Here is a 23,641-nt window from a genome sequence, read left to right as displayed (position 1 = left end):
GCCCAGCCACCCTCAAGCCTTTTCTAAGGGTGTTAATCCCATCCATGAGGAAGGAGCCCTCATAACCTAATCACCTCCTAGCCCCACCTTCCAATATCATTACCTTGGTGACTAGGTTTCAACACATGAATTTTGGAGGGCAACATACATTGAAACCATAACATGTATTATAGTGTATATGTATGTTTAGAATATGTTTATGTATTTATATGTAGAATATGTTTATGTATTTATATGTATTGCTTCTGTATATGTATTGTAATGCATATGTATTTATCTGTATACTTAGAATAAATATACATATAAGGAGATCCATACACAATATATTTAATATGAATACATATATACAAGATATATGTAGAAGATGTACTCTAGGATTGGGTCGTGGATTTAGTTATCATATCTCATTAGTTTTCTTTAATCTAAAACATTTTCATAGCCTTTGTCTTTTTTCTTTTCTTTTTTCTCTTTTTTTTTTTTTTTTTTTTAAGACAGAGTCTCTCTCTGTTGCCCAGGCTGGAGTGCAGTGGTGCCATCACAGCTCACTGCAGCCTCCATCTCCTGGGCTCAATGTATCCACCCACCTCAGACTCCTGAGTAGCTGCTACCACAGGTATGCACCACCAGCATGCTGCACCATGCAGGCTATTTTTTGAATTTTTTTGTAGAAATGGAGTTTCACCATGTTGCCCAGACTGGTCTCAAACTCCTGGGCTCAAGCCATCTGTCTGCCTTAGCCTCCCAAAGGGCTGAGATTACAGGCATGAGACACTGTGCCTGGCCCTTTCTTTGTCTTTTTTTTTTTTTGAGATGGAGCTTCACTCTTGTTGCCCAGGCTGGAGTGCAATGGCGCAATCTCAGCTCACTGGAACATCCACCTCCCAGGTTCAAGCAATTCTCCTGCCTCAGCCTCCCGAGTAGCTGGGATTACAGGTACCTGCCATTACACCCGGATAATTTTTGTATTTTTTTTTTTTAGTAGAGACGGGGTTTCACCATGTTGGCCAGGCTGGTCTCGAACTCCTGACCTCAGGTGATCCACCCACCTCAGCCTCCCAAAGTGCTGGGATTACAGGCGTGAGTCACCGTGCCCGGCCCTTTCTTTGTCTTTTATGCTACTTAAGTGATACATGTCCTTCTTGGAGTATCGCCTGGAGGCCCACGGTGCTCATCTGTCCCCTATTGGTGATGTGAATTTTGATCCCCTTGTCAAAGTGTTGTCCACTTTCCCAAATATTAAATAGATTCTTTCCCTTGCAACTAACAATCTTTGCAGAGACACTTTAAGATCATGCAAATATCCTGCTCCTCAAAAAAGTCCAATCTCTCTTTAGTATCCATTAAAGATTCTTGCCTGAAACAACCTTTATTTATTGGTTGCAAAATAATGATTTTCCAACTCCAGCACTCTCATCATTTACTAATCAGAAGTTGGTATTTTACCGTAAGCTAGAGCTTTCCCTTCTGACCTATTTGTCTATTATCGTTTTGGATTCTTAGTTTTTCAGTGGTTTGTCATTCATTGCCATTCTCAATTATCGTGGTGCTCCAGCTGTCCCAGATTTGGCCAGCGGGAACCCCTTCAAGCTGACTCTTGTGTCCTTGTGACATGTCCCTATCATTTTTTTTTTTTTTTTGGCACTTCCTTACTTTCTGGCCTAATATGATCATCTAGGCCCCTCTCAGGCATGCTCTGATCCAGCTTTGTTACCGGCCATTTCTCTTAAGAGCCCTGGTTCCTTTTGGTGTTGAAAATATTAGAGTCCAAGATCTGGATGCAAGATGTGCTATTACTACTTGGTATCTTTGTTTTTAGGCTCTTTCAGCAGACAGAAGCTCTAAATATATGCACGTATATGCACATATACATGTACATATTTGTAATTACAAATATCCTAGAAATCACAACTTCATACTGATACCTTAAATTTCAGTCCATGTAAGATGTGTATTTAAGTGAGGGTAAAGTCAAGGAGAGAACAGTGTATCCAGTAAGTTCCCATTTGGATAAAATAAGAGGGCTATATGTATGATTGTGCATAGATCATCTTGAGAAGGATACACAAGATATACAAGAAGCTGGTTAAAGTGGTTGCCTTCTGGATCTCCACCTAGATGGCTGGGAGTAAGTGGGAAGGGGGAGGATTTTTCTATTTAGATAGACTTTTTCTGTTCAAATTTATTACTATCTATAAATATTATCTGTTCAAAATTAACAAAAAATAGCTTTAATTAAAATTACTCTGAAAGAGGGCTGGACGCAGTGGCTCAAGCCTATAATCCCAACATTTTGGGAGGCTGAGGTGGGCAGATCATCTGAGGTCAGGAGTTCAAGACCAGCCTGGCCAACATGGCAAAACCCTGTCTCTACTAAAAATACAAAAATTAGTCAGGCATGGTGGCATATGCCTGTAGTCCTAGCTACTCGGGGGGCTGAGGCAGGAGAATTGCTTGAACCTGGGAGGTGGAGGTTGCAGTGAGATGAGATCACACCACTGCACTCCAACCTGGGCGACAGAGCAAGGCTCTGTCTCAAAAAATAAATAAATAAAAATAAAATTACCCTGAAAGAATATTAAACCCATCTCAGTGAAGACTTGCCATCTTAGACAAGGGATTTTTCTCATTTTTCTCTCTCCTTTCCTACTCTTATTTTCCTTGTTTTGGTTCCATCCTATATTAATAATCAAATTTCTGAAAATCCTTTCTTTTCTAATTTGGGGATTAGCCAAACTCAAAATGAATTTCCCGTTCTATTTTAAATACTCATTTTTGAAATACTTGAGTGTTTAAGGAAAATGTGAGGCCTGAGTTCTTTGCTCAGTTTTCCTAACTTGAGTAACTGTTGATGTTTGGGAAGAGATGGAGACTGACAAGAAGCCGATGACGTGTCATCATCTTCATGAGTCCCTTTGTGACTCCCCTTCAGAAATGAAGACTCATCAATTCTTCTTGCCACTCAAAAACGTTTGGAGTTGGAACTGAGCATTTGACCAAATGTCGTGCATATTTCCCTGATTGCATATAAAACACGTGTTTTATACATATGATACATATGATCTAGGTGTGCTCATATGTACACAGATACATTTGTGACTTATGCCCTCCTTCTCATGTGGTGCATCTACACCTAGGAGGGACTGAACATCTACTTTATCTCGATATTCTGACTTTAGCTACTTCTATTTGTGGTAGTGTAGGTTGATTCCCTGCCTGACCTGCTTTTAATTTTAAACTTAAAATCAACTTTTGAAAAAGCTCTCAGTCACCCAAACCCTGGGCACATTGAGTAGGGCATTCTTTAATGCAACTTCACTCTGTAAGTTACCATTTCACCTGACGCACAAGATCACACTCCCTGGTATCGCTGATGCTCCAGAAACGGCAGAGTCTGAAGTTACCAAGCTTGATGAAATCTAACTTCTCAATACGTGTTGCCTTCTCAATGACAGTTCAAACTGTCAGTTTATCTTCTTTATTTTTAAAACGTGGTTGTGATATTAGCACTTTACTTTGTAGCTTCCTAGCCTCTCTTACATTATAACATCTTCCTGGTCATTTCTAGTCAGATAATTACATTTTCACGTGTCGGGGGGAAAAGAGTTTATTTTGCCTGACTGGTATAGGAATCAGGTGGGTCAAGGATGTAATTGTAGCCAAGTGACAGCCTCCGTCTACCTTTATCTATGCAGGGGAAGTACTTTCATGTAGTAAATGGTTTTTGTTTGTTTTTGTTTTGTTTTGTTTGAAACTGTGTCTTGCTCTGTCACCCAGGCTGGAGTGCCGTGGCTCCATCAGGACTCACTGCAGCCTCAACCTCCTGGGCTCAAGTGATCCTCCTTTGGCCTTCCAGTAGATGGTTTCTGAGTCCCTGTTGCTGGCCAGACACTTCCCTATTCTGGAACAGCTGTACTCATAGCAGCCTCATAAAACTGTTAATGTGAAGTCACCAAGGCAGTCTTGTAAAACTCCTGAAGAGGCTATGATCGTGGAAATTGGTTGCTTAAAATGGAGTTTGTGTCAGAATAAGGAAATGCTTCTTGTGCAGTTAAAAGACCATGTATTTCTTTGAAAGAACAGTTTTAAGCATCTATAGATAAGAACACAAATGTATACAGAAAAGGAAAAGAAACAAGACATTTTTAGCTTTTAACAATTGTTCCAAGAATATGCATGTATGGTAAAGTTGGTGGGGCCACAGGAAGAGACAGGTTTGGAAGGAAGAAGTTTATAATATTCACACGTCCCAGGGGTCAGGGTCACCTCACGCCGCGTGGGCCACTGGGGAAGCACCAAGCTTTGGTCAGGAGGCAGAAGAAGGAGGCAGAGGAAAGTCTAGGACAGAGCATTTACTAGAGTTCTGCAGGCAAAGCAAGGCAGGATTTAGTATGGACTAGTTTAAATAACTCCTGCAATCTTTGGGGTATAAGGATTGTCTCTTTGTTACATGGTACCTGGCCCTGGGATGACTTAGGGCAGGGTAAACAATGGCCTGGTGTGTGAGAGTTTGATAAGGTGGTGGTTGGGGATTTGGATTTGAGACTGGTTGTTTTGCGTATGAAAGACCTGCTCCCAGCTAACCCCTTCCCTGTCTCTAAGAAGTGGTTAGCCCTGGGGTGGGGGTGGCAGGGCAGTCTCTTCCTAGTCATGGAGGCCACAAATGCCAGAGCTTCAAGAGTACAGAAAATAAGAAAATGTGGCTCATGTAATTGACCCTGTAATGAGAGGATGCCAAATAGACAAAAACAGAATCCAAGAAAACACAGAAAAAATGTTTTAAGGCCAGTTTTACATGCTTAGTGTGTCCTGTGGGTTTGATGAGCACAATTATTCTGCTTTTTTTCTTCACTATATAGAATATAAAAACTTTTTAAACATTTCTATCCTGTAAAGATTAAAAGAAGAAAAAAAAATGTGGGGAAACTGCCTCTCGTTTGTTTTTGAAAATTTACATCAGGTAAAATTCACTCTCTTTGGTGTACAGTTCTATGAAGTTTGACAAATGCATGGTGTTATCCAGTCGCCACAATAAAGATACAGAACAGCCCCATCACCACGCAAAACTTCCTCACTCTGCCCCTTTGTAGCCAGCCCCTCTCCCCATCCCTAATCCCTGGCTGCCACTGATCTGCTCTCCATCCTTACAGTTTTGCCTTTTTGCAGAGAGTCATACAAATGCAATTCCAGCCATGTGCTGCATAACAACATTTTGGTCAACAATGGACCACATATACAATGGTGGTCCCATAAAATTATAAAACTGTATTTTTACTGTACTTTTTTAAAAAAGTTTTTCCTTTCCTTTCCTTTCCTTTTCCTTTTCCTTTCCTTTTTTCTTCTTCTTTTTTTTTTTTTCAAGACAGGGTCTTGCTCTGTCACCTGGGCAGGAGTGCAGTGGTGTGGTCATGGCTCACTGTAACCTCAAACTCTGGGGCTCAAGCTATCCTCCCACCTCAGCCTCTTCAGTAGCTGGGACTACAGGTGTGCACCACCATGCCCGGCTGATTTTTTTTTTTTTTTAACTTATTTTTTGTGGAGACAGGGGTTTCCTTGTATTGCCCATGCTGGCCTTGAACTCCTGGGCTCAAACGATCCTCCAGTGTCAGCCTCCCAAAGTGTTGGGATTACACATGTGAGCCACTACCCCTGGCCCCTTTTCTGTGTTTAGATGTGTTTACATACAGAAATACTTTCCATTGTGTTATACTTGCCTACAATGTTCAGTACAGTAACATGCTGTACAGGCTTGTAGCCTAGGAACAATACGTTACACCAGTTAGCCCAGGCATGTAGCAGGCTGTCCCATCTAGGTTTGTGTAAGTGCATTTTATGACTGAGTAGCAACGAAATTGCCTAATGGTGATTTTCTCAGAATTGATCTCTGTCATTAAGTGACACATGACTGTGTATACTGAGTAGCCTTTGAGTCTGACTTCTTTCACTTAGCATAAAACAGTTGGGGTTCATCCATGTTGCTGGGTATGTCCATAGTTCTTTCCTTTCATTGCTGAATATTATCTCACATTATAGAGGTCCCTGTTTATCTGTTCACCATTCACCAGGAAAGAACATTTGAGTTGTTTCTAGTTTTTAGTGATTAAGGATAAAGCTGCAGCCAAACATGGTGGCTCACACCTGTAATCCCAAAACTTTGGGAGGTTGAGGTGGGTGGATCACCTAAGGTCAGGAGTTCGAGACCAGCCTGGCCAACATGCTGAAACCCCGTCTCTACTAAAAATACAAAAATTAGCTGGGCATGGTGGGTGTGCCTGTAGTCCCAGCTACTCTGGAGGCTGAGGCAGGAGAATTGCTGAGGCAGAGGTTGCAGTGAGCCGAGATCATGCCACTGCACTCCAGCCTGGGCGACAGAGCGAGATGCTGTCTCAAACAAAAAAAAAGAATAAAGCTGCTATAAACATTCACATACATGTGTTTGCTGGGCCACAGAGTAGGTTTATGTTTAACTTTAAAAGAAATTGCCAAACTGTTTTTGCAAAGTGGCTCTATCATTTTGCATTCCCACCAGCAACGTATGTGAATTCCAGCTACTTCATACTCTTACCACCTTTTCAAAAACGAGGGTATTTTTTTTTAATTAGTCATTTAATAGGCATGTTGTGGTATCTCACTGTGGTTTTAATTTGTTATTTCCTAATGATTCATGATATTGAGCCTCTTTTCGTGTATTTATTTTCCATCTGTATATGTTCTTTGGTGATGCTTCTGTTCAAATCTTTTGCCCTTTTTTAATTGGGTTTTTGTTTTCACATTGTTGGGTTTTGAAAGTTCTTTATATGTTCTGGATATAAATCACTGTCTGATACATGACTTGCAAATATTTTCTCTCAGTTTGTAGGTTGGATTTTCATTCTCTTAACAGTGTCTTTTGCAGAGCAAATGTTTTTAATTTGGATGAAGTCCAGCTTATCAGCTTTTCTTTTATGGGTTATGCTTTTGGTGCCATAACTCTTTGCCTAACCCAAAGATTTCTCCTAAAATTTCTCTGAGAAAACACTTTCTCTACTCACACAACACTTCTGACAACTAATGTGTAGGCTGCTTTTTTTTTTTTTTTTTTCTCACACCAAGCAGTTCTCCAACTGTCTAGACACCAATCAGGGGCTCTACAATTCAATTCAGACACTGAAGTTAGCATCAGATCCCACAAGTTGAGGGCTCAGTCCCTCAAGACTGTCCCCACTTCAGATACTAATTTTAAGTCTGGGCATCCTGTACTTCTGACCTACCAGCTGTGGATTAGGGGGGTTCCGACAGCCTCCTCCTTGGGTTCTATAATTTGCTAGAATGACTCACAGAACTAAGGGAAACACTTTACTTATGTTTACTGGTTTATCATAAAGGATATAACTCAGGAACAGCCAGATGAATGAGATGCACAGGGCAAGGTGTATGGGGTGCACAGAGCTTCCAAGCTGTCTCCAGCATACCACCCTTCCAGTACCTTGGTGTATTCACCAACCTGGGAGCTCCTTAAATCTCCTTGTTCTAGAGTTTCTATAGCGTTTAATCTTCTTCTTCCCAGAGGTCAGTGAGTGGGGCTGAAAATTCCAAATTATAATCACTTATTTTTTCTGGACACCAGCTCCATCCAGAGGCTATCTAGAGTTCCTACCCTGAGTCACCTCATTAGTGTAAACTCAGGTGTGACCAAAGGGGTTCATTATAAATAATAAAAGATACTCCTATCACTCAAGAAATTATGAGTTTTAGGAACTCTGTACCAGGAACCAGGGACAAAGACTAAATACATTTCTTATTATACCACAGTTTTCTTCTACATTTTCTTCCAAGTTTAATGTTTCATGTTTAGATCTATGATCCATTTTGACTTAATTTTTGTATAAGATGTGAGATATGTCAGCCTAAATAACAGATAGGGAGAGGCTCTCTAAAAGAAAATATTTATTCAGGAACAGGGCATTGAAATGGGAATATGTGTGACATAGTAAACTACGTGCTTATTCAGGAAGGTAGAGGGAGACAGAGGTTTTTAAAGGGAACATGAGGAGCATTATGTAATTGTTTCGAGATCATTATTCTTGGCTACAAAGATCAATAACAAGAGCGATGCCAATCGGAAGTTGGACAGGCAGTTGAATGTTGCAATGGCCTGTGTGCCAGGTTGTGGTTTTTGCCGTCCTTTGTGATAGTTTTGTTATCAGGCATACAAGTGTGAGAACCCTTTCTTTGCAGTCTTCCCTGGCCTATTGGTTAGGTTTTATTTATTTATTTATTTATTTATTTTTATTTATTTTTTGAGACAGAGTCTCATTCTCTCACCCAGGTTGGAGTGCAATGGTGCTCTCTCGGCTCACTGCAACCTCTGCCTCCCAGGTTCAAGCGATTCTCCTGCCTCAGCCTCCCAAGTAGCTGGGATTACAGGCGACTGCCACCACGCCCGGCTAATTTTTGTATTTTTAGTAGAGACAGGGTTTCACCATGTTGGTCAGGCTGGTCTCGAATTCCTGACCTCGTGATCTGCCTGCCTCGGCCTCCCAAAGTGCTGGGATTACAGGTGTGAGCCACCGCGCCCGGCCTATTTATTTATTTTTTAATACTAGTGACTCTGTTTTGATTCTGGCTACTTTCATAGGTGTGGGTCAAGATTCCTATTTTTACATATGAATGTCCGGTTGTTTCAGCACCATTTGTTTAAATAGAATTATTTCTCCATTGAATTACCTTTGCACCTTTGTAAAAAAATCAGATTAGTGTTTGCCGGGGTTCAGGGAGGGATTTTGGGGGTGGGAGATGACTGAAAGGTGCAGCACAAGGGAGGTCTTTGTGGCGATGGGACAGTTTTGCATCTTGCTTGTACTGGTGGGTACAGGAAACAACATATGTGGGAAAATGACAGAGCTACACACACATTATAAGCATATCAAATTCCTGGTCTTGATATTGTACTGTAATTATGTAAGATGCAACCATTGGTGGTGAAAGGTGCCTAGGACCTCTCTGTACTGCCTTTGTAACTTCCTATGAAACTATAATTATCTTTGCAACTTCTTGCGAATCTATAATTACTTCACAGGATAAAAAGGTTTGTGGGTTTTTTTTTTTTTTTTTTTTTTTTTGAGACGGAGTTTCACTCTCATTGCCTAGGCTGGAGTACAATGGTGTAATCTCGGCCCACTGCAACCTCCGTCTCCTGAATTCCAGCGATTCTTTTGCCTCAGCCTCCTAAGCAGCTGGGATTACAGGCATCTGCCACCATGCCCGGCTAATTTTTGTATTTTTAGTAGAGATGGGGTTTCCCCATGTTGGCCAGGCTAGTCTCGAACTCCTGACCTCAGGTGATCTGTCCACCTCCGCCTCTTAAAGTGCTGGGATTACAGGCATGAGTCACTGCGCCCAGCCTCTTCACAGGATAAAAAGTTTAAAAAATCAATTAATCGTATTTGTGTGGGTCTATCAGGACTTGCTTTTTTTTTCCATTGATCTATTTGTCCATCCTTTGTCATTACCACACTCTTCTTTACTGCAATTTTATTAAGTTTTGAAATTGACAAAACTTATGTGACTCATTCAACTTTTTTCTTCTTTTACAAAATTATTTTACCTATTTGATGTCTTTTGCATTTCTATATGAATTTTAGAATCAGTTTGTTAATTTCTATAAAAAGTCGGCTGGGATTTTGATTATGGAATTGTTTTGACTCTACAGATCAATACTTAACAGTATTAACTCTTCTAATATAATCCTTTGTTTTTAATTTTCACTTTTCGCTTTCAACTTAAAATTCCTCTTCATCATCTAAAGCTTAAGATGAGAAAGCAGAGTTTTGGCAAGTGTGGGATATCACACCTCCCTAATGGTACAGAAAATATGCAGCCTGGCAGGATAGGTTTCTGAAACTCCAGACCCTGTGCAAGGTTACTTTTGCCTAATACAATGTCGCACATTGGGTCTTTTTTAAAATGTCGATTATTACCATAGCAACTCATACTCCAAGAAGCAAAATACATTTTTAGCTTGATAATTTCTAACGACCTGTCCTAAAATTTCTAATTTTAGAAAGAATAAATACCTTTTAAAAACTCCCATAAGTGGTTTAAAATTTTTAGGTGGGAAAGGCACAGATAGATTCAGGTTTTTATCCATTCTCATATTATAAAGATACATTTTAAAAGCCCCAAACCATTTTCAGAAGTGGAGGAGCAAGACATGGGGCCTGACAAGGTTAAGGTGGTGATAGGTAGTAATCAAATCCCACGGAGCCTGAGTCTCTCTAGAACATGGTCTGTCTTGTTTACCATATTATCCCCCAGTACCCGGCACTTTTTTTTTCTTTTATTATTATTATACTTTAAGTTCTAGGGTACATGTGCACAATGTGCAGGTTTGTTACATATGTATACATGTGCCATGCTGGTGTGCTGCACCCATTAACTCGTCATTTAGCATTAGGTATATCTCCTAATGCTATCCCTCCCCCCTCCCCCCACCCCACAACAGTCCCCGGAGTATGATGTTCCCCTTCCCGTGTCCATGTGTTCTCATTGTTCAATTCCCACCTATGAGTGAGAACATGTGGTGTTTGGTTTTTTGTCCTTGTGATAGTTTGCTGAGAATGATGGTTTCCAGTTTCATCCATGTCCCTACAAAGGACATGAACTCTTCATTTTTTATGGCTGCATAGTATTCCATGATGTATATGTGCCACATTTTCTTAATCCAGTCTATCATTGTTGGACATTTGGGTTGGTTCCAAGTCTTTGCTATTGTGAATAACCTGGCACTTTTTTTTAGTAGTTCAATACATATCTGTTGAAAGAATAAATCAGTTTTGTTGCATAATTTTGGCCTATAGACTTTAGGCCACAATTTTTTTTTTTTAAGAGATGGGGTCTCCCTCTATCACCCAGTCTGGAGTGCAGTGATGTGATCACAGCTCATTGGAGCCTCAAATTCCTGGGCCCACGGAGTCCTCCTTCCTCAGCCTCCTGAGTAGCTGGGATTACAGGTGCAAACCACCGTACCTGGCTGGGCTCTAATTTATATTCTCATTCCAAAGTGGATTCATTCCTTGACTAATACTTTACAATAATAGAAGAAAGTCCATATTCTTATGTCCTCTGACCAAGAGTTAATTTTCAAAATAATCAACAGGGAGTGAAAAAATATAATGTCATAGTTAAAGGCTTCAAAGATGTGTTTCAGAGATAGGAGTGAGGAGTCCTTGTCCCACTCAGGAGTGAGTAGAGGGTGTGATATAGTCACTGAATGAGCCAGAACCACACCCAGGCCAGAACTACTGCCAAGGAATAGAAAGGGGCAATTTGGGATGCGTCAGCTTCCTCTGGATGTGTGAGTGTTTGCTCATCAGCGGAACTGCTAGCTTATAAAACCCAATGCCCTGTCACCTCCAGATCCCCTCAGTGCAAGCTAAAGTAGGGACACATCAATATTCTTCATCGGGGCGCATCAGTATAGTGAGTCTTTTCAATGCATACTCTTTGTGTTTCCCTGTATTCTAGTTTTATTTTGACATTTACGCGACCACCTTTGATTGGGCTTCTCATGGTAGACTTTCAGGCCATAGCACAACACTTGATTTTGGTGGCTGAAAGGTGTACCTTAGCTTGGGAACTTATGACTGAAAATTCACGTAAAGCGAGGCCTGACTTCTAGGTAGCCTGGAACTGTGTTCCCTGAGCCAAGTCAACGTTTTGTCACAGGCTATACCATGCTTTGGTATTTCTCACTCAAAAGCGAAAAATGGAAGAGACTTTAAAATATTTCCCTGCTGGATATAGTAACTTTTTTTTTTTTTTTTTTTTTTTTTAGATATGGTCTTGTTCTGTCGCCCAGGCTGGAGTGCCATGGTGCGATCACTGCTTGCTGCAGCCTTAACCTCCAGACCCAAGCAATCCTCTTGACTTAGCCACCCAAGTAGCTGGGGCCACAGGTGCATGCCACCATGCCTGGCTAATTTTTTTTTTAAATTTTTTTCTAGTGATGGGGTCTTGCTATGTTGCTCTGGCTGGTCTCAAACTCCAGGCCTCAAACGATTCTCCCACCTCAGCCTTCCAAAGTGCTGAGATTACCGGCGTGAGCCACTGTGCTTGGCTGTAACCATTTTTAAATATAAATGCCTGATAAAGCAAAGTTGGAGTATCATTTAAATAATAATAGAATATAAAATATAATTATGATAAGAATAGAATCTAAATGAGCTATTATTTAATGATCAATGAGGAGTATGTTTAAGTAAATTTTTACCTTACAGATCATCATGGTAAACTCTGTCTCTGACCTTCATGGCTACATCGACAAAAGCCAACTGACCCGGGAATTAGGGGGGACTTTGGAATACCGCCACGGTCAGTGGGTAAATCACCGCACTGTGAGTACCAGCTTACGTGTGCTTTTCACTGTCTCTCCTTGTTTTCTGGAAGATGGGGTGGGGGAGTTAAAGATCAACTGCCAGGAGGTCACCCTGTCACTGCCTGACATTGGGGTGGTTGGGATTTCTCAGCCACAGGGTGGGGAAGAAGGAGCGTGGAAGGGCGAAGGCTGGGGTTTCTCCTGTTGACCACCTTATCCCAGTGCATCTCCCGGTGTGGGGGTTTTGGGACACTTACCTTCGAATGCACCTGGGAAGTTTCCAGAAACACCAATAGCCTGTTATACCTCAGAGAAACTAATTAACTTCATGTGGGATGGGTCTTAGACATTAACACACCACAGAACTCCCCAGATGATTCTAACGTACATATATATTGACACCCATGAAGTCAGAAGAAGCTACATTTAAATATTGTCAACCCCCGGGGACTACTATAGGCGAGAAGGTGGGAGAGGGACAAGGACTGTAGAACTATTGGGTACGATACTCACTACCAGGGTGACAGGATCAACTGTACCCCAAACCTTGGCATCATGCAATATACCCATGTAACAAACCTGCAAATATATCCCTGAATCTAAAACCAAAGTTGAAATTAGTTTTAAAAAATTGTCACAATAACATGTTGTCTGATGTCGGGTGAGTTTCTAAGCATTTCTGATCTTGTCTCTTCCTCTGTTAAAATGGGACTAACACAGTATTTCTCTATAGGGGATAATTTTGCCTGCCTCCTACATTTGTCAATATCTTTAGACTTTTTTGTAGTCATAACTTAGTGGGGGAAGTTAACTGGTATCTGGTGGGTCGTCAGGGACTCCGCTGAACACCTTACAATGCTCAAGACAGCCTCCCACAACAGAGAATCCTCTGGCCCAAAGTGTGAATAGCCAATGCTGAGAAACGCCGGACTAACGAAAGCCTCCTGAAAGTTTGATGTGGGGAATAAGTGATGTATTGTCTGTGAAAGCACCTGATATATAGTATTTTACTTTTCCTACCTACTGATACTGGTGATTGTTATGCTAAGTTAGGAGTTTCAGTAATATTGAGGAAAAAGATCAAAACTCATTGTCATGGCTTGAATGTTGGCGTCCCCTCAAAATTCACATGTTGGAACCCAATGTGATTGCATTAAGAGGAGGGGGCTTTTGGGACGTATTAAGTCATGAAGGCTCTGGCATCATAAATGGAGTTAGTGCCCTTGCAAAAGAGGTTGAAGGGAGCTGTTATGCCCCCTCTGCCCTGTAAGGGCACAGAAGGCATCCTTTATGAGGAACAGACCTCCACCAGACACCAAATCTGCTGGGGCCTTGATCTTGAACTTCCCAACTTCCAGAACTGTAACTGTGAGAAATCAATTTCTGCTGCTTATAAATTACCCAGCCTGAGGTGTTTTTGTTATAGGCCATCCCTGGCCTAGTATGTAGCCATGGTTTGTGGTTGTGTATGTGCTAAACATTTTATGGTGAACTTTAAAAAATACAACTAGTATTGAAGGACCAGAGATATTCTTTACATGCCTTTTACATGTATATATTTTTTATACACACACATACAGTCATGTCTCATTTTATTATGCTTCACATTAGTGGGCTTCACAGATATTGCAATTTTTTAAAATTGAAGTTTCGTGGCAACTTTGTGTTGAACAAGTCTATCAGCACCATTTTTCCAACAGTATGTGCTCACTTTGTGCCTCTCTGACAAATTTTTGCAATTCTTGCAATATTTCAGAGTTTGTTATTACTGTTATATTTGGTTTCTTTTTCTTTCTTTCTTTCTTTTTTTTTTTTTTTTTTGAGACAGAGTCTTGCTCTGTCACCCAGACTGGAGTGCAGTGGCACAATCTCAGCTCACTGAAACCTCAGCCTCCTGGGTTCAAGCAATTCTCCTGCCTCAGCCTCCCAAGTAACTGGGATTACAGGCACGCGCCACCACGCCCAGCTAATTTTTGTATTTTTAGTAGAGACAAGGTTTCACCATGTTGGCCAGGCTGGTCTCAAACTCCTGACCTCAAGTGGTCTGCCCGCCTTGGCCTCCCAAAGTGCTGGGATTACAGGCATGAGCCACTGCACCCGGCCAACTGTTATGTTTGTAACAGTGATCTGTGGTCAGCAATCTTTGGTGTTACTATTGTAATTGTTTTGGGGTGCGGAAAACTGCATCCATGTAAGACAGTTAACTTAATGGATATATGTTGTGTGTGTTCTGACTGATCCACCAACTGGTCATCACCTGTCTCTCTCCTCGGGCCTCCCTACTCTCTAAGACAGAACAATATTGAAATTAGGCCAATTAATTACCTTACAATGACCTCTAAGTGTTCAAGTGAAAGGAAGAATGGCCCGTCTCTCAGTTTAAATCAAAAGCTTGAAACGATTAAGCTTAATGAGGAAGGCATGTCAAAAGTTGAGACAGGCAGAAAGCTAGGCCTCTTAGCCTAGCCAGTTCGCTTAGTTGTGAATGCAAAGGAAAAGTTCTTGATGGAAACTAAAAATGCTACTCCAGTGAATACATGAATGATAAGAAAGCAAAATAGCCTTCTTGCTGATATGGAGAAAGTTTTAGTGGTCTGGGCCTGGATAGAAGATCAAACCATCCACAATATTTCCTTAAGCCAAAGCCTAATCCAGAGCAAGGCCCTAGTTCTCTTCAATTTTATTAATGAGAGAGATGAAGAAGCTGCAGAAGAAAAGTTTGAAGCTAGCAGGGGTTGGTTTGTGAGGTTTAAGGAAGGAATTCTTCTCTGTAACATACAAGTGCAAGGTGCTGCTATAGAAGCTGCAGCAAGTTATCCAGAAGATCTAGCTAAGATCATTGCTGAAAGTGGCTATACTCGGCTTGGTGCAGTGGCTCATGCCTGTAATCCCAGCACTTGGGAGGCCGAGGTGGGCAGATCACCTGAGGTCAGTAGTTCAAGACCAGCCTGGACAACATGGTGAAACCCTGTCTCTACTAAAAATATGAAAAATTAGCTGGGTGTGGTGGCGGGTGCCTGTCATCCCAGCTACTCAGGAGGCTGAGGCAGGAGAATCGCTTGAACCCGGGAGGCGGAGGTTGCAGTGAGCTGAGATCGTGCCACTGCACTCCAGCCTGGGCAACAAGAGCAAAATTCGTCTCAAAAAAAAAAGAAAAGAAAAAGTGGCTACACTCAACAACAGATTTTCAATGTAAATGAAATGGCATTATATTGGAAGAAGATGCCATCTAAGACTTCCATAACTAGAGAAGTGAATGCCTGGCTTCAAAGCTTAAAAGGACAGGCTGACTCTCTTGTTAGGGGCTAATGCAGCTGGTGACCTTAAATGGAAGCCAATGCTCATTTACCACTCCAAAAATCCTAGGGCCCTTAAGAATGAGGCTAAATCTACTCTGCCTGTGCCCTAGAAATAGAACAACAGAGCCTGGATGGCAGCACTTCTGTTTACAGCATGGTTAACTGCATATTTTAAGCCACCTGTTGAGACCTCCTGCTTAGACAAAAGGATCCTTTCAAAATATTACTGCTTATTGGAGATTCACCTGGTCACCTGAGGGCTCTGATGGAGATGTACAAGGAGTTGAATGTTTTCATGCCTGCTAACACAACATCTATGCTGCAGCTTGTGGATCAAAGAGCAATTTCAACTTTCAGTTTTACTATTTAAGAAATATACTTTGTAAAGCTATACCTGCCATAGATAGTGATTCCTCTGATGGGTGTCAGTAGAGCAAATTGCAAACCTTCTGGAAAGGATTCATCATTCTGGATGCCTTTAAGAACATTAGTGATTCATGGGAGGAAGTCAAAATATCAATATTAACAGGAATTTGAGAGAAGCTGATTCCCACCCTCATGGATGACTTTGAGGGGTTCAAGACTTTAGTTGGGGAAGTAACTGCAGGTGTGGTGGAAATAGCAAGAGAACTAGAAGTGGAGCCTGAAGATGTGACTGCATTGCTGCAACCTCATGATAAAGCTTGAATGAATGAAGAACAGTTTTTTACGGATGAGCAAAAAAAGTGATTTCTTCATCTTTCTGGTGATGACGTTATGAACATTGTTGAAATGACAACAAAGGATTTAGAATATTCCATAAACTTAGTCTACAAAGCAGTGGCAGAGTTTTGAGAGGATTAACTCCAATTTTGAAAGAAGTTCTATTGTGAGTAAACTGCTGTCAAACAGTTTCGCATGCTACAGAGAATTCTTTCATGAAAGGAGGTCAATTGATGTGGCAACTTCATTGTTGTCTTACTTTAAGAAATTGCCACCACCATTTCAGCCTTTGGCAACCATCACCCTGATCAGTCAGCAGCCATCCACATTGAGGCAAGACCCTCCGGCAGCAAAAAGATTATGATTTGATGAAGGCCCAGAAGATGGTTAGCATTTTTTAACAATAAAGTATTTTGAAATTAAGGTATGTGGAATTTTTGACATAATGCTATTGCACACTTAATATACTACAGTATACTGTTAACATAACTTCCCTTTGCACTAGGACACAAAAGAATTTTTGTGACTCACTTTATTGTAACATTGGCTTCATTGCAGTGGCCTAGAACCAAACCCACAATATCTCTGAGGTTTGCCTGTATATATAACTAGGAATAATATAACCACACATATACAGTACATATTGTTTTATAAGTGAGATATATAGATTCTTTTCTGTGTGACAGTGCATTTTCTGGGTGTCACCTCTTTGAACGAGAGACTCAGAAAGTTAGAACTCAAAGGAATCTTAAAGATCGTGTGACTCAATCACTTTATTTTATAGATAAATAAACTGATGTTCAGTGTAAAGAGGTGACTTATCCAAAGTCATTTGGTCAACTAGTGGCAGCATTGAGACTAAAACCAGACTCTTTTTAATCTCCCTATCAGAATCAGGTCCTCTATACCATTTCCAAGGTGAGGTGATTATTCACTAATTTTATCAACTAAATCTGTTGTCTTTCCATCAAGACAGCATGTTGGTGAATGTTAATCTCTCCACATTGTTACAATTGTCTGACCTTCCAGGCCATCGAAAACTTTGCCTTGACCTTGAAGACCACTGCCCAGATGCTGCAGACGTTTGGGTCCTGCCTGGCCACAACAGAGCTGCCCAGAAGCATGCTATCCACGGAAGACCTTCTCATGTCCCACACAAGGCAGCGGGACAAGCTGCAGGTGAGCGGTCAGTGGCCTCTCAGAGGCCAGTGTCTGTGCCAGCAGGTATGCCTGCCTCTCGGAGAGAGCTGGAAGCAGAATTAACAGTTAAGCCCTCGTTTTCCTTCTTCTTTAGTGACTTGGAAGCCACTGATCATCTTAAACCTTCCAGACAGGCAGTTTGTAATGAAAGAAATCTCTTGAGACTGGGTGGTGAGTGAGTCTTTTGAGACGGTGGTGAGTGAAGAACGGTGGGAAGCAGCACAGGGAAGGGCTTTTCCAGCTTTGTCTGGGTGAGCTGAGGCATGTGAGCACCCTTTCAAGGGTTGCCCTCCCGTGATCCTGCTCAGGACAGAGCAAGACAGAACGTGCTGAAATTGCAGGGGTAGGGGCTGGCTTTTGAAGTATAAGCTTTCCAGCAGTGGTTGTAAAGTTTTGGGGCAGACTAATAAGCAGACTTATTGCTTCACTTTCTCAGGAGTGTGTCTTTTTATCTGGGGATGAATTTGAGAAAAAGGACTATGGAAGGCACCCTGACCTGAGTTGAAGGACAGGCACCTATTAAATGATTCGTAAAAGCACATCAGAACCTGCCGAGAAAAGGGAGCTTGGCAGGTTCTTTCAGTCATGCAGTACAGGGAAATCTTCCCGGGGCTTCTCCCTGGATGAGTGTTGGCACCTTTCTACCTTGAGAAGCACAAACAGACCGAACCCATTATTTCACAGAAGCCCAGTTTTCAATAGGGCAGCAAAATGAGGATTGGACCGTCAGTGTATGTGTCTTGGCCTCGTGGAACTTGGGAAGAGTTGAACTGTTGTGTCTGTGACCAAAAATTTGCAAAAATGCTTTGCTAAATGGTTGATTTGTTCGTTTATTCAGCATTTATTGAGCACTTACCACTACTTGCCAGGAAAACCAAAAACTCAACCTTAACGAACACAGTCTAGTTAGGAGAGTCTCAGAGTCTAGTAATTGAGGCAAATTAATGCTTCCATGTGACAGGGAACACCATTAAATTCAGTCTTTAAGGAGGTTGTTATTCAAAAAAACAATGGCCGGGCATAGTGGTTCACGCCTGTAATCCCAGCACTTTGGGAGGCCGAGGTGGGCGGATCACTTGAGGTCAGGAGTTCAAGACCAGCCTGGCCAACATGGTGAAACCCTGTCTCTACTAAAAATATAAAAATTAGCCAGGCTTGATGGCAGGTGCCTGTAATCCCAGCTACTCAGGAGGCTGAGGTGAAAGAATTGCTTGAACCTGGGAGGCAGAGGTTGCAGTGAGCCGAGATCTCGCCACTGCACTCTGTCCTGGGTGACAGAGCGAGACTCCATCTCAAAACAACAACAACAACAACAACAACAACAACAACAAAAGAGAAAAAATATATTCCAAAGATTACTGTCAGTAATCAAAATATCTGGAATGGGCTGGGCGCAGTGGCTCATGCGTGTAATCCTAGCACTTTGGGAGGCTGAGGTGGGCAGATCACCTGAGGTCAGGAGTTCGAGACCAGCCTGGACAACATGGTGAAACCTTGTCTCTACTAAAAACACAAAAATTAGCTGGGCATGGTGGCAGGCACCTGTAATCCCAGCTACTCAGGAGGCTGAGGCAGGAGACTCGCTTGAACCCGGGAGGTGGAGGTTGCGGTGAGCCGAGATCATGCCACTCCACTCCAGCCTGGGTGACAGAGTGAGACTCCATCTCAAAAACAAAACAAAACAAAAAAAACACCAAAATAAAACAAAAAAAAATCTGGACTGAAATTGTAAAATCCTGATGACATCATGAAATTTTTCCCTGAAAATGCCTCTGAGAAGCTTGGCCTTTGCTTTTCCAAACCTACTGGCTAAGTTCACGTGATTCCTAGGAGGTATGAGTTGCTGAAAGCAGGGTCTAGGTGCCTCCATGAAGTGTGCTAGGAAGGAGTTTGCAGTTGCACAGGCCCACAGGTGGTCCCTGACCAAAAGGAGTCTGCAGAGTGGTCCTGTTGATGCAAAGGGGTGTCATGGGAAGGACGCCCAGTGCGGCAAGGACTGTGAAACTGAGCTCTGTGCCTTGGGCTCGTGAGCACAGCGCGTTCTTTGCCTCAATCCAAGAAGGGCGTGGAGAGGTCGAAGAGCAGAAGCACCGGGATGACAATGTGGTCAGTCAGGAAGGTCTCTGGAGAAAAGGTTAAAACATTTGGATTTTTAGATAAGGACACATAACTAGGGGGTGAAAACCAGCCAGTCAGGTCTTGCTGTATATGCTGGTGGGCAAGGCAGAGGGGTGGGGACAGGGAAGGCAGATGAGTGGGTGTTCTATAGTTTCTCTACACAGGCAAAGAGTTCTGCAGAGGTAAAAAGGTGGGAAAGAACCAGCTTCCAGGATGGAGTAAGAGGATTTCCTTATGCATGCTAACCAGCTGTTCTCAGAATTAAAACAGGTAGCTCTGAGCAAAGGAGGCTAAGACTTCTCTCAGGTTATGGGATGGAGTAACCTTGGAGGCCACATAGTTAGAAGTATTATTTGACATTTATACTCTATTACATTAATTTGGTTAAACACCCCCTATCCAACCTGTAAGACAAGTGAAAGGAAATTAGAAGGTTCCATTTAATTGACCTTTTAGTAAAAGAAATGCTTGCATTTATATTCCATGCAGCTCTAAAATCATGGTGAAGACCTAAAATTATTTTAAGACAAAATTCTCAAAGCGATTTAATTTGTCCAAGTGTTTACCTCAATTAAGAATATTAAGTGAATTTGGATTTAAAATATTATCTTTATTTTACCAAGTAATATTAACATCCTTTAAAAGACAATACAGGCTGGGCACAGTGGCTCAATCCTATAGTCCCAGCACTTTGGGAGGCCGAGGCGGGGGTGGATCACCTGAGGTCAGGAGTTCGAGACGAGCCTGGCCAACATGGTGAAACCCCATCTCTACTAAAAATACAAAAATTAGCCGGGCATGGTGGCTGGCACCTGTAATCCCAGGTACTCAGGAGGTTGAGGCAGGAGAATCACTTGAACTCGGGAGGCAGAGGTTGTGGTGAGCTGAAATCACTCCATTACACTCCAGCCTGGGCAACAAGAGTGAAACTCCATCTCGAAAACAAAACAAACAAACAAACAAAAAACCAAACCAAAAAAATACAGAGAATTTCTTAAGAAGGTCTTTTTGTGATTACTGATTATTGTCCTAATTCAAATCTTATTTCTTTGTTCCTTATCTTGTAGCTTAGAAGCAAGAATACCAAAATCATTAAACTAGAGTTATATTTTTCCTCTTTCTCATCCAAAAATGACTTAAAGAGAGAAATGGTTTATATTAGAAAAAAAGAGATACTGGCCAGGTGCGGTGGCTCACACCTGTAATCCCAGCACTTTGGGAGGCCAAGGCGGGTGGATCACCTGAGGTCGGGAGTTTGAGACCAGCCTGACCAACACGGAGAAACCCCATCTCTACTAAAAATACAAAATTACCCGGACATGGTGGTGCATGCCTGTAATCCCAGCTACTTGGGAGGCTGAGGCAGGAGAATCTCTTGAACCTGGGAGGTGGAGGTTGCAATGAGCTGAGATCGTACCATTGTACTCCAGCCTGGGCAACAAGAGTGAAATTCTGTCTCAAAAAAAAAAAAGAAAAAGAAAAAAAAAAGAGATACTGTTTAAACTTGTATTAATAACTTAGTAGGTTTTTGTGGTTATTTATACATATTTTATTTTACCGTGACTGGTCTTTTACCTACCTTTTAATCAAAGATTCTGTATGTCGTCGAATAATTTCTTTTCCAGCTGGAAAAGTGAAAAACTATTATAAGATTCATTCTTCAGTACAGTGAACTTTTATATCTATTTAATTATCTATAAAAGTTGTAGCGTGTGATATGCCATTTTCTCCCAGCCTGGAGAGTTTTTTCCTAAACAACTAGCACAGCTTAGGGGATTTGGCTTGATTTCTTGAATTCCTTTCTCCTGGGATTTTTGAGATCTCTTATCTTAGGTATATGTGTCTGGTCGCCCAAACAATCAAACAGAATAGGAGAGCCATTGAGTTGGAGAGGTTTTCAGCCTTACTTGCTATTTCTCCAGGGAGTTGTTACTATTTTGTTCAAAATAATCTTCCAGTAGAACCTCTTTTCTTTTGGCCCTTCAGTATATTAAACCAGTATGTTCACACAGAAGAAAATCTCTAAACATCCACAGTGGAACAATCATATCAAACTTCTAAGCAAACTGATGACTTTAAAGAAGGCTGTTCCCCAGAAACATAAATTCTTTCCCCCAGCCTGAGCCACAGTTTGGGCCTTAATGTATTCTTGCAATCAGAGAGTGCTCCCGACTTCAGTAAGTGCTATTTTCTGTCCAATCAAATTGCGGGCACCTTGGGCTTCATGATAAATTTGAAACCTTATTTTCTCTGTGATTTCACTCTCATCTGAGGGACAGAAAGGAAGAGCAAGTCTTGTAAACACAAGCAGCTTTAGCCTTCCCTGGGAGAGCTCAGCTCCTGATGAATGAGACAAGCAGACAGGACTCAGCTGCCCGTCATTCCTGCTGTGTGCCTTTCCACCCGTCAAGGAGAGTACGAGCAAGTGCTCAGGGCACACGCACAAGGGCACCTCCACCTCGTCTGCCAGTTGGATCCTGTTCCAAGGTGGTGGTGGGGCTCCCATTTTCTGAGGAAAGGGAAGTTTGGTAGGCAATGAGCTATCTCTCAGTTTACAAGCAGTCCTTACCCTGCCACCAACGGGACCCTGTCTGCACAGGGAAAAGGAGATTCTCCGAAAGGGAGCATGAACTTATACACATGTTCTGGAAGATAGTGCCCTGAGTTTCTCCTCCAGCCTGCGTGCGGGCAGTAAAAAAATTAAATACCCAAAAAGTTTATTTTCTTTCCATGGAAACTGAAACTGCATTTTTAAAAAGGCTGAGCAACTTCCCCTTACCCTTTCCAAGTACCGTAGTTGCTCCATCTTTCCGTCTGTGTTCATGACAGATTTTTGTAACCCTACTCAAGTTGACCCTGTGGTTGAATCCCAAAGCAGTCACCAGGTCACAATTTTTGCTTGTGTCCTTTTTAAACAGTGTAAAGGGGATATATAGTGTGTGACATCACTTGTGAAGATTCACCTTCCCTGTCTCACACACTTTCCTCATTCATGCTCTGCCACACTTTGGATGTATCCCTCTTCCCAGCTTCCCCCTCCAATGTCTCCTTCTGCCATACCAATATGGCGTTTCTCCTTTAGCCTCTCCACCTTTCTTCACAACTCTTCCTCACATATGGATATTGTGTGTGTGTGTGTGTGTGTGTGTGTGTGTGTGTGTTGCTGGAAGCTCAGCAGCAGTTAAGAAAATGAGTGGGAAAAGCCAAGACCCTCTTTAGTGGGTAGGATGAGGAAATGGCTAAGATACTGACCCAAGAGTACATTTTTCCATCATATCTAATTTGTCTTTATTCATCTGCAACCTGACTTCTTTTAGGCTGTTATTAATTTATCCAACCTACAAATATTTCATGAGCATTGATGAGATAAGAAATGAGGGCTGACATATGAGAATGGAAAAGAAGAGATATGCCTGATTCCCAGGCAAAAGTGCCAGCCATGTGGCTAATGTGGGGCACTATTTGGAGTGGACAGAGCCAGAGGAGGTGTCCAAAGAACCCTGAAGGGCCAGCTCAGGGAAGCCAAGTCCATCATCAGCCAGATCCAGGGCCAGGTTTGAGGATGATACTGGTATGGCAATGTAACCCTTCCAGGGGAAATTCTGGAGTAGGATGGGACACAAGGAACAAAGGTGCCAGCTTGAGAGGGTCCAGGACTTCTGTGTGATCAGAGTGGGGAAGTCTAAAACTCTTCCCACAGGGAATGAGCTCTAGGCTGTGTGAAGACCACACAGGTGGCTGGGCCTAGAGGAAGTGATTCAGTGTTTGCGTGCAGAGGTGATCTCTTGATTTGTCTTAGAAGTATGGGCCTGTTCTAATGCTCAAGGGCATACCAAACCAGCCTCCTCTGACCCAGGAACCAAACCCATAATTCCCAAGCACAAAATTCTAGGTCAGGCTCTGCCACTTTTGTTTTGCAGTCCGGACTTTCTTTATGGGTAAGGCTCAGGGCAACGAATGATGACCCGCA

General features: G+C 42.0%; 1 protein-coding gene across 2 annotated transcripts in view; it reads left to right on the top strand.

Annotated features, from left to right (window-relative positions):
• MCF2L2 (MCF.2 cell line derived transforming sequence-like 2) overlaps window positions 1-23,641 on the top strand; it is a 251,590-nt gene that overhangs the window by 94,986 nt on the left and 132,963 nt on the right. For both annotated transcript variants that reach the window (XM_004038073.5, XM_055381960.2), the window contains exons 6-7: window positions 12,255-12,371; window positions 17,383-17,532. In XM_004038073.5, coding sequence (XP_004038121.4) covers window positions 12,255-12,371; window positions 17,383-17,532 — 267 coding nt within the window. The remainder of the gene's footprint in view (window positions 1-12,254; window positions 12,372-17,382; window positions 17,533-23,641) is intronic.

The sequence above is a fragment of the Gorilla gorilla genome, chromosome 2 (genome assembly GCF_029281585.2).
Source record: "Gorilla gorilla gorilla isolate KB3781 chromosome 2, NHGRI_mGorGor1-v2.1_pri, whole genome shotgun sequence".
NCBI lineage: Eukaryota > Metazoa > Chordata > Mammalia > Primates > Hominidae > Gorilla > Gorilla gorilla.
Note: the sequence above shows the minus strand (reverse complement) of the source record. Positions and strands in the feature narration are given on the sequence as shown.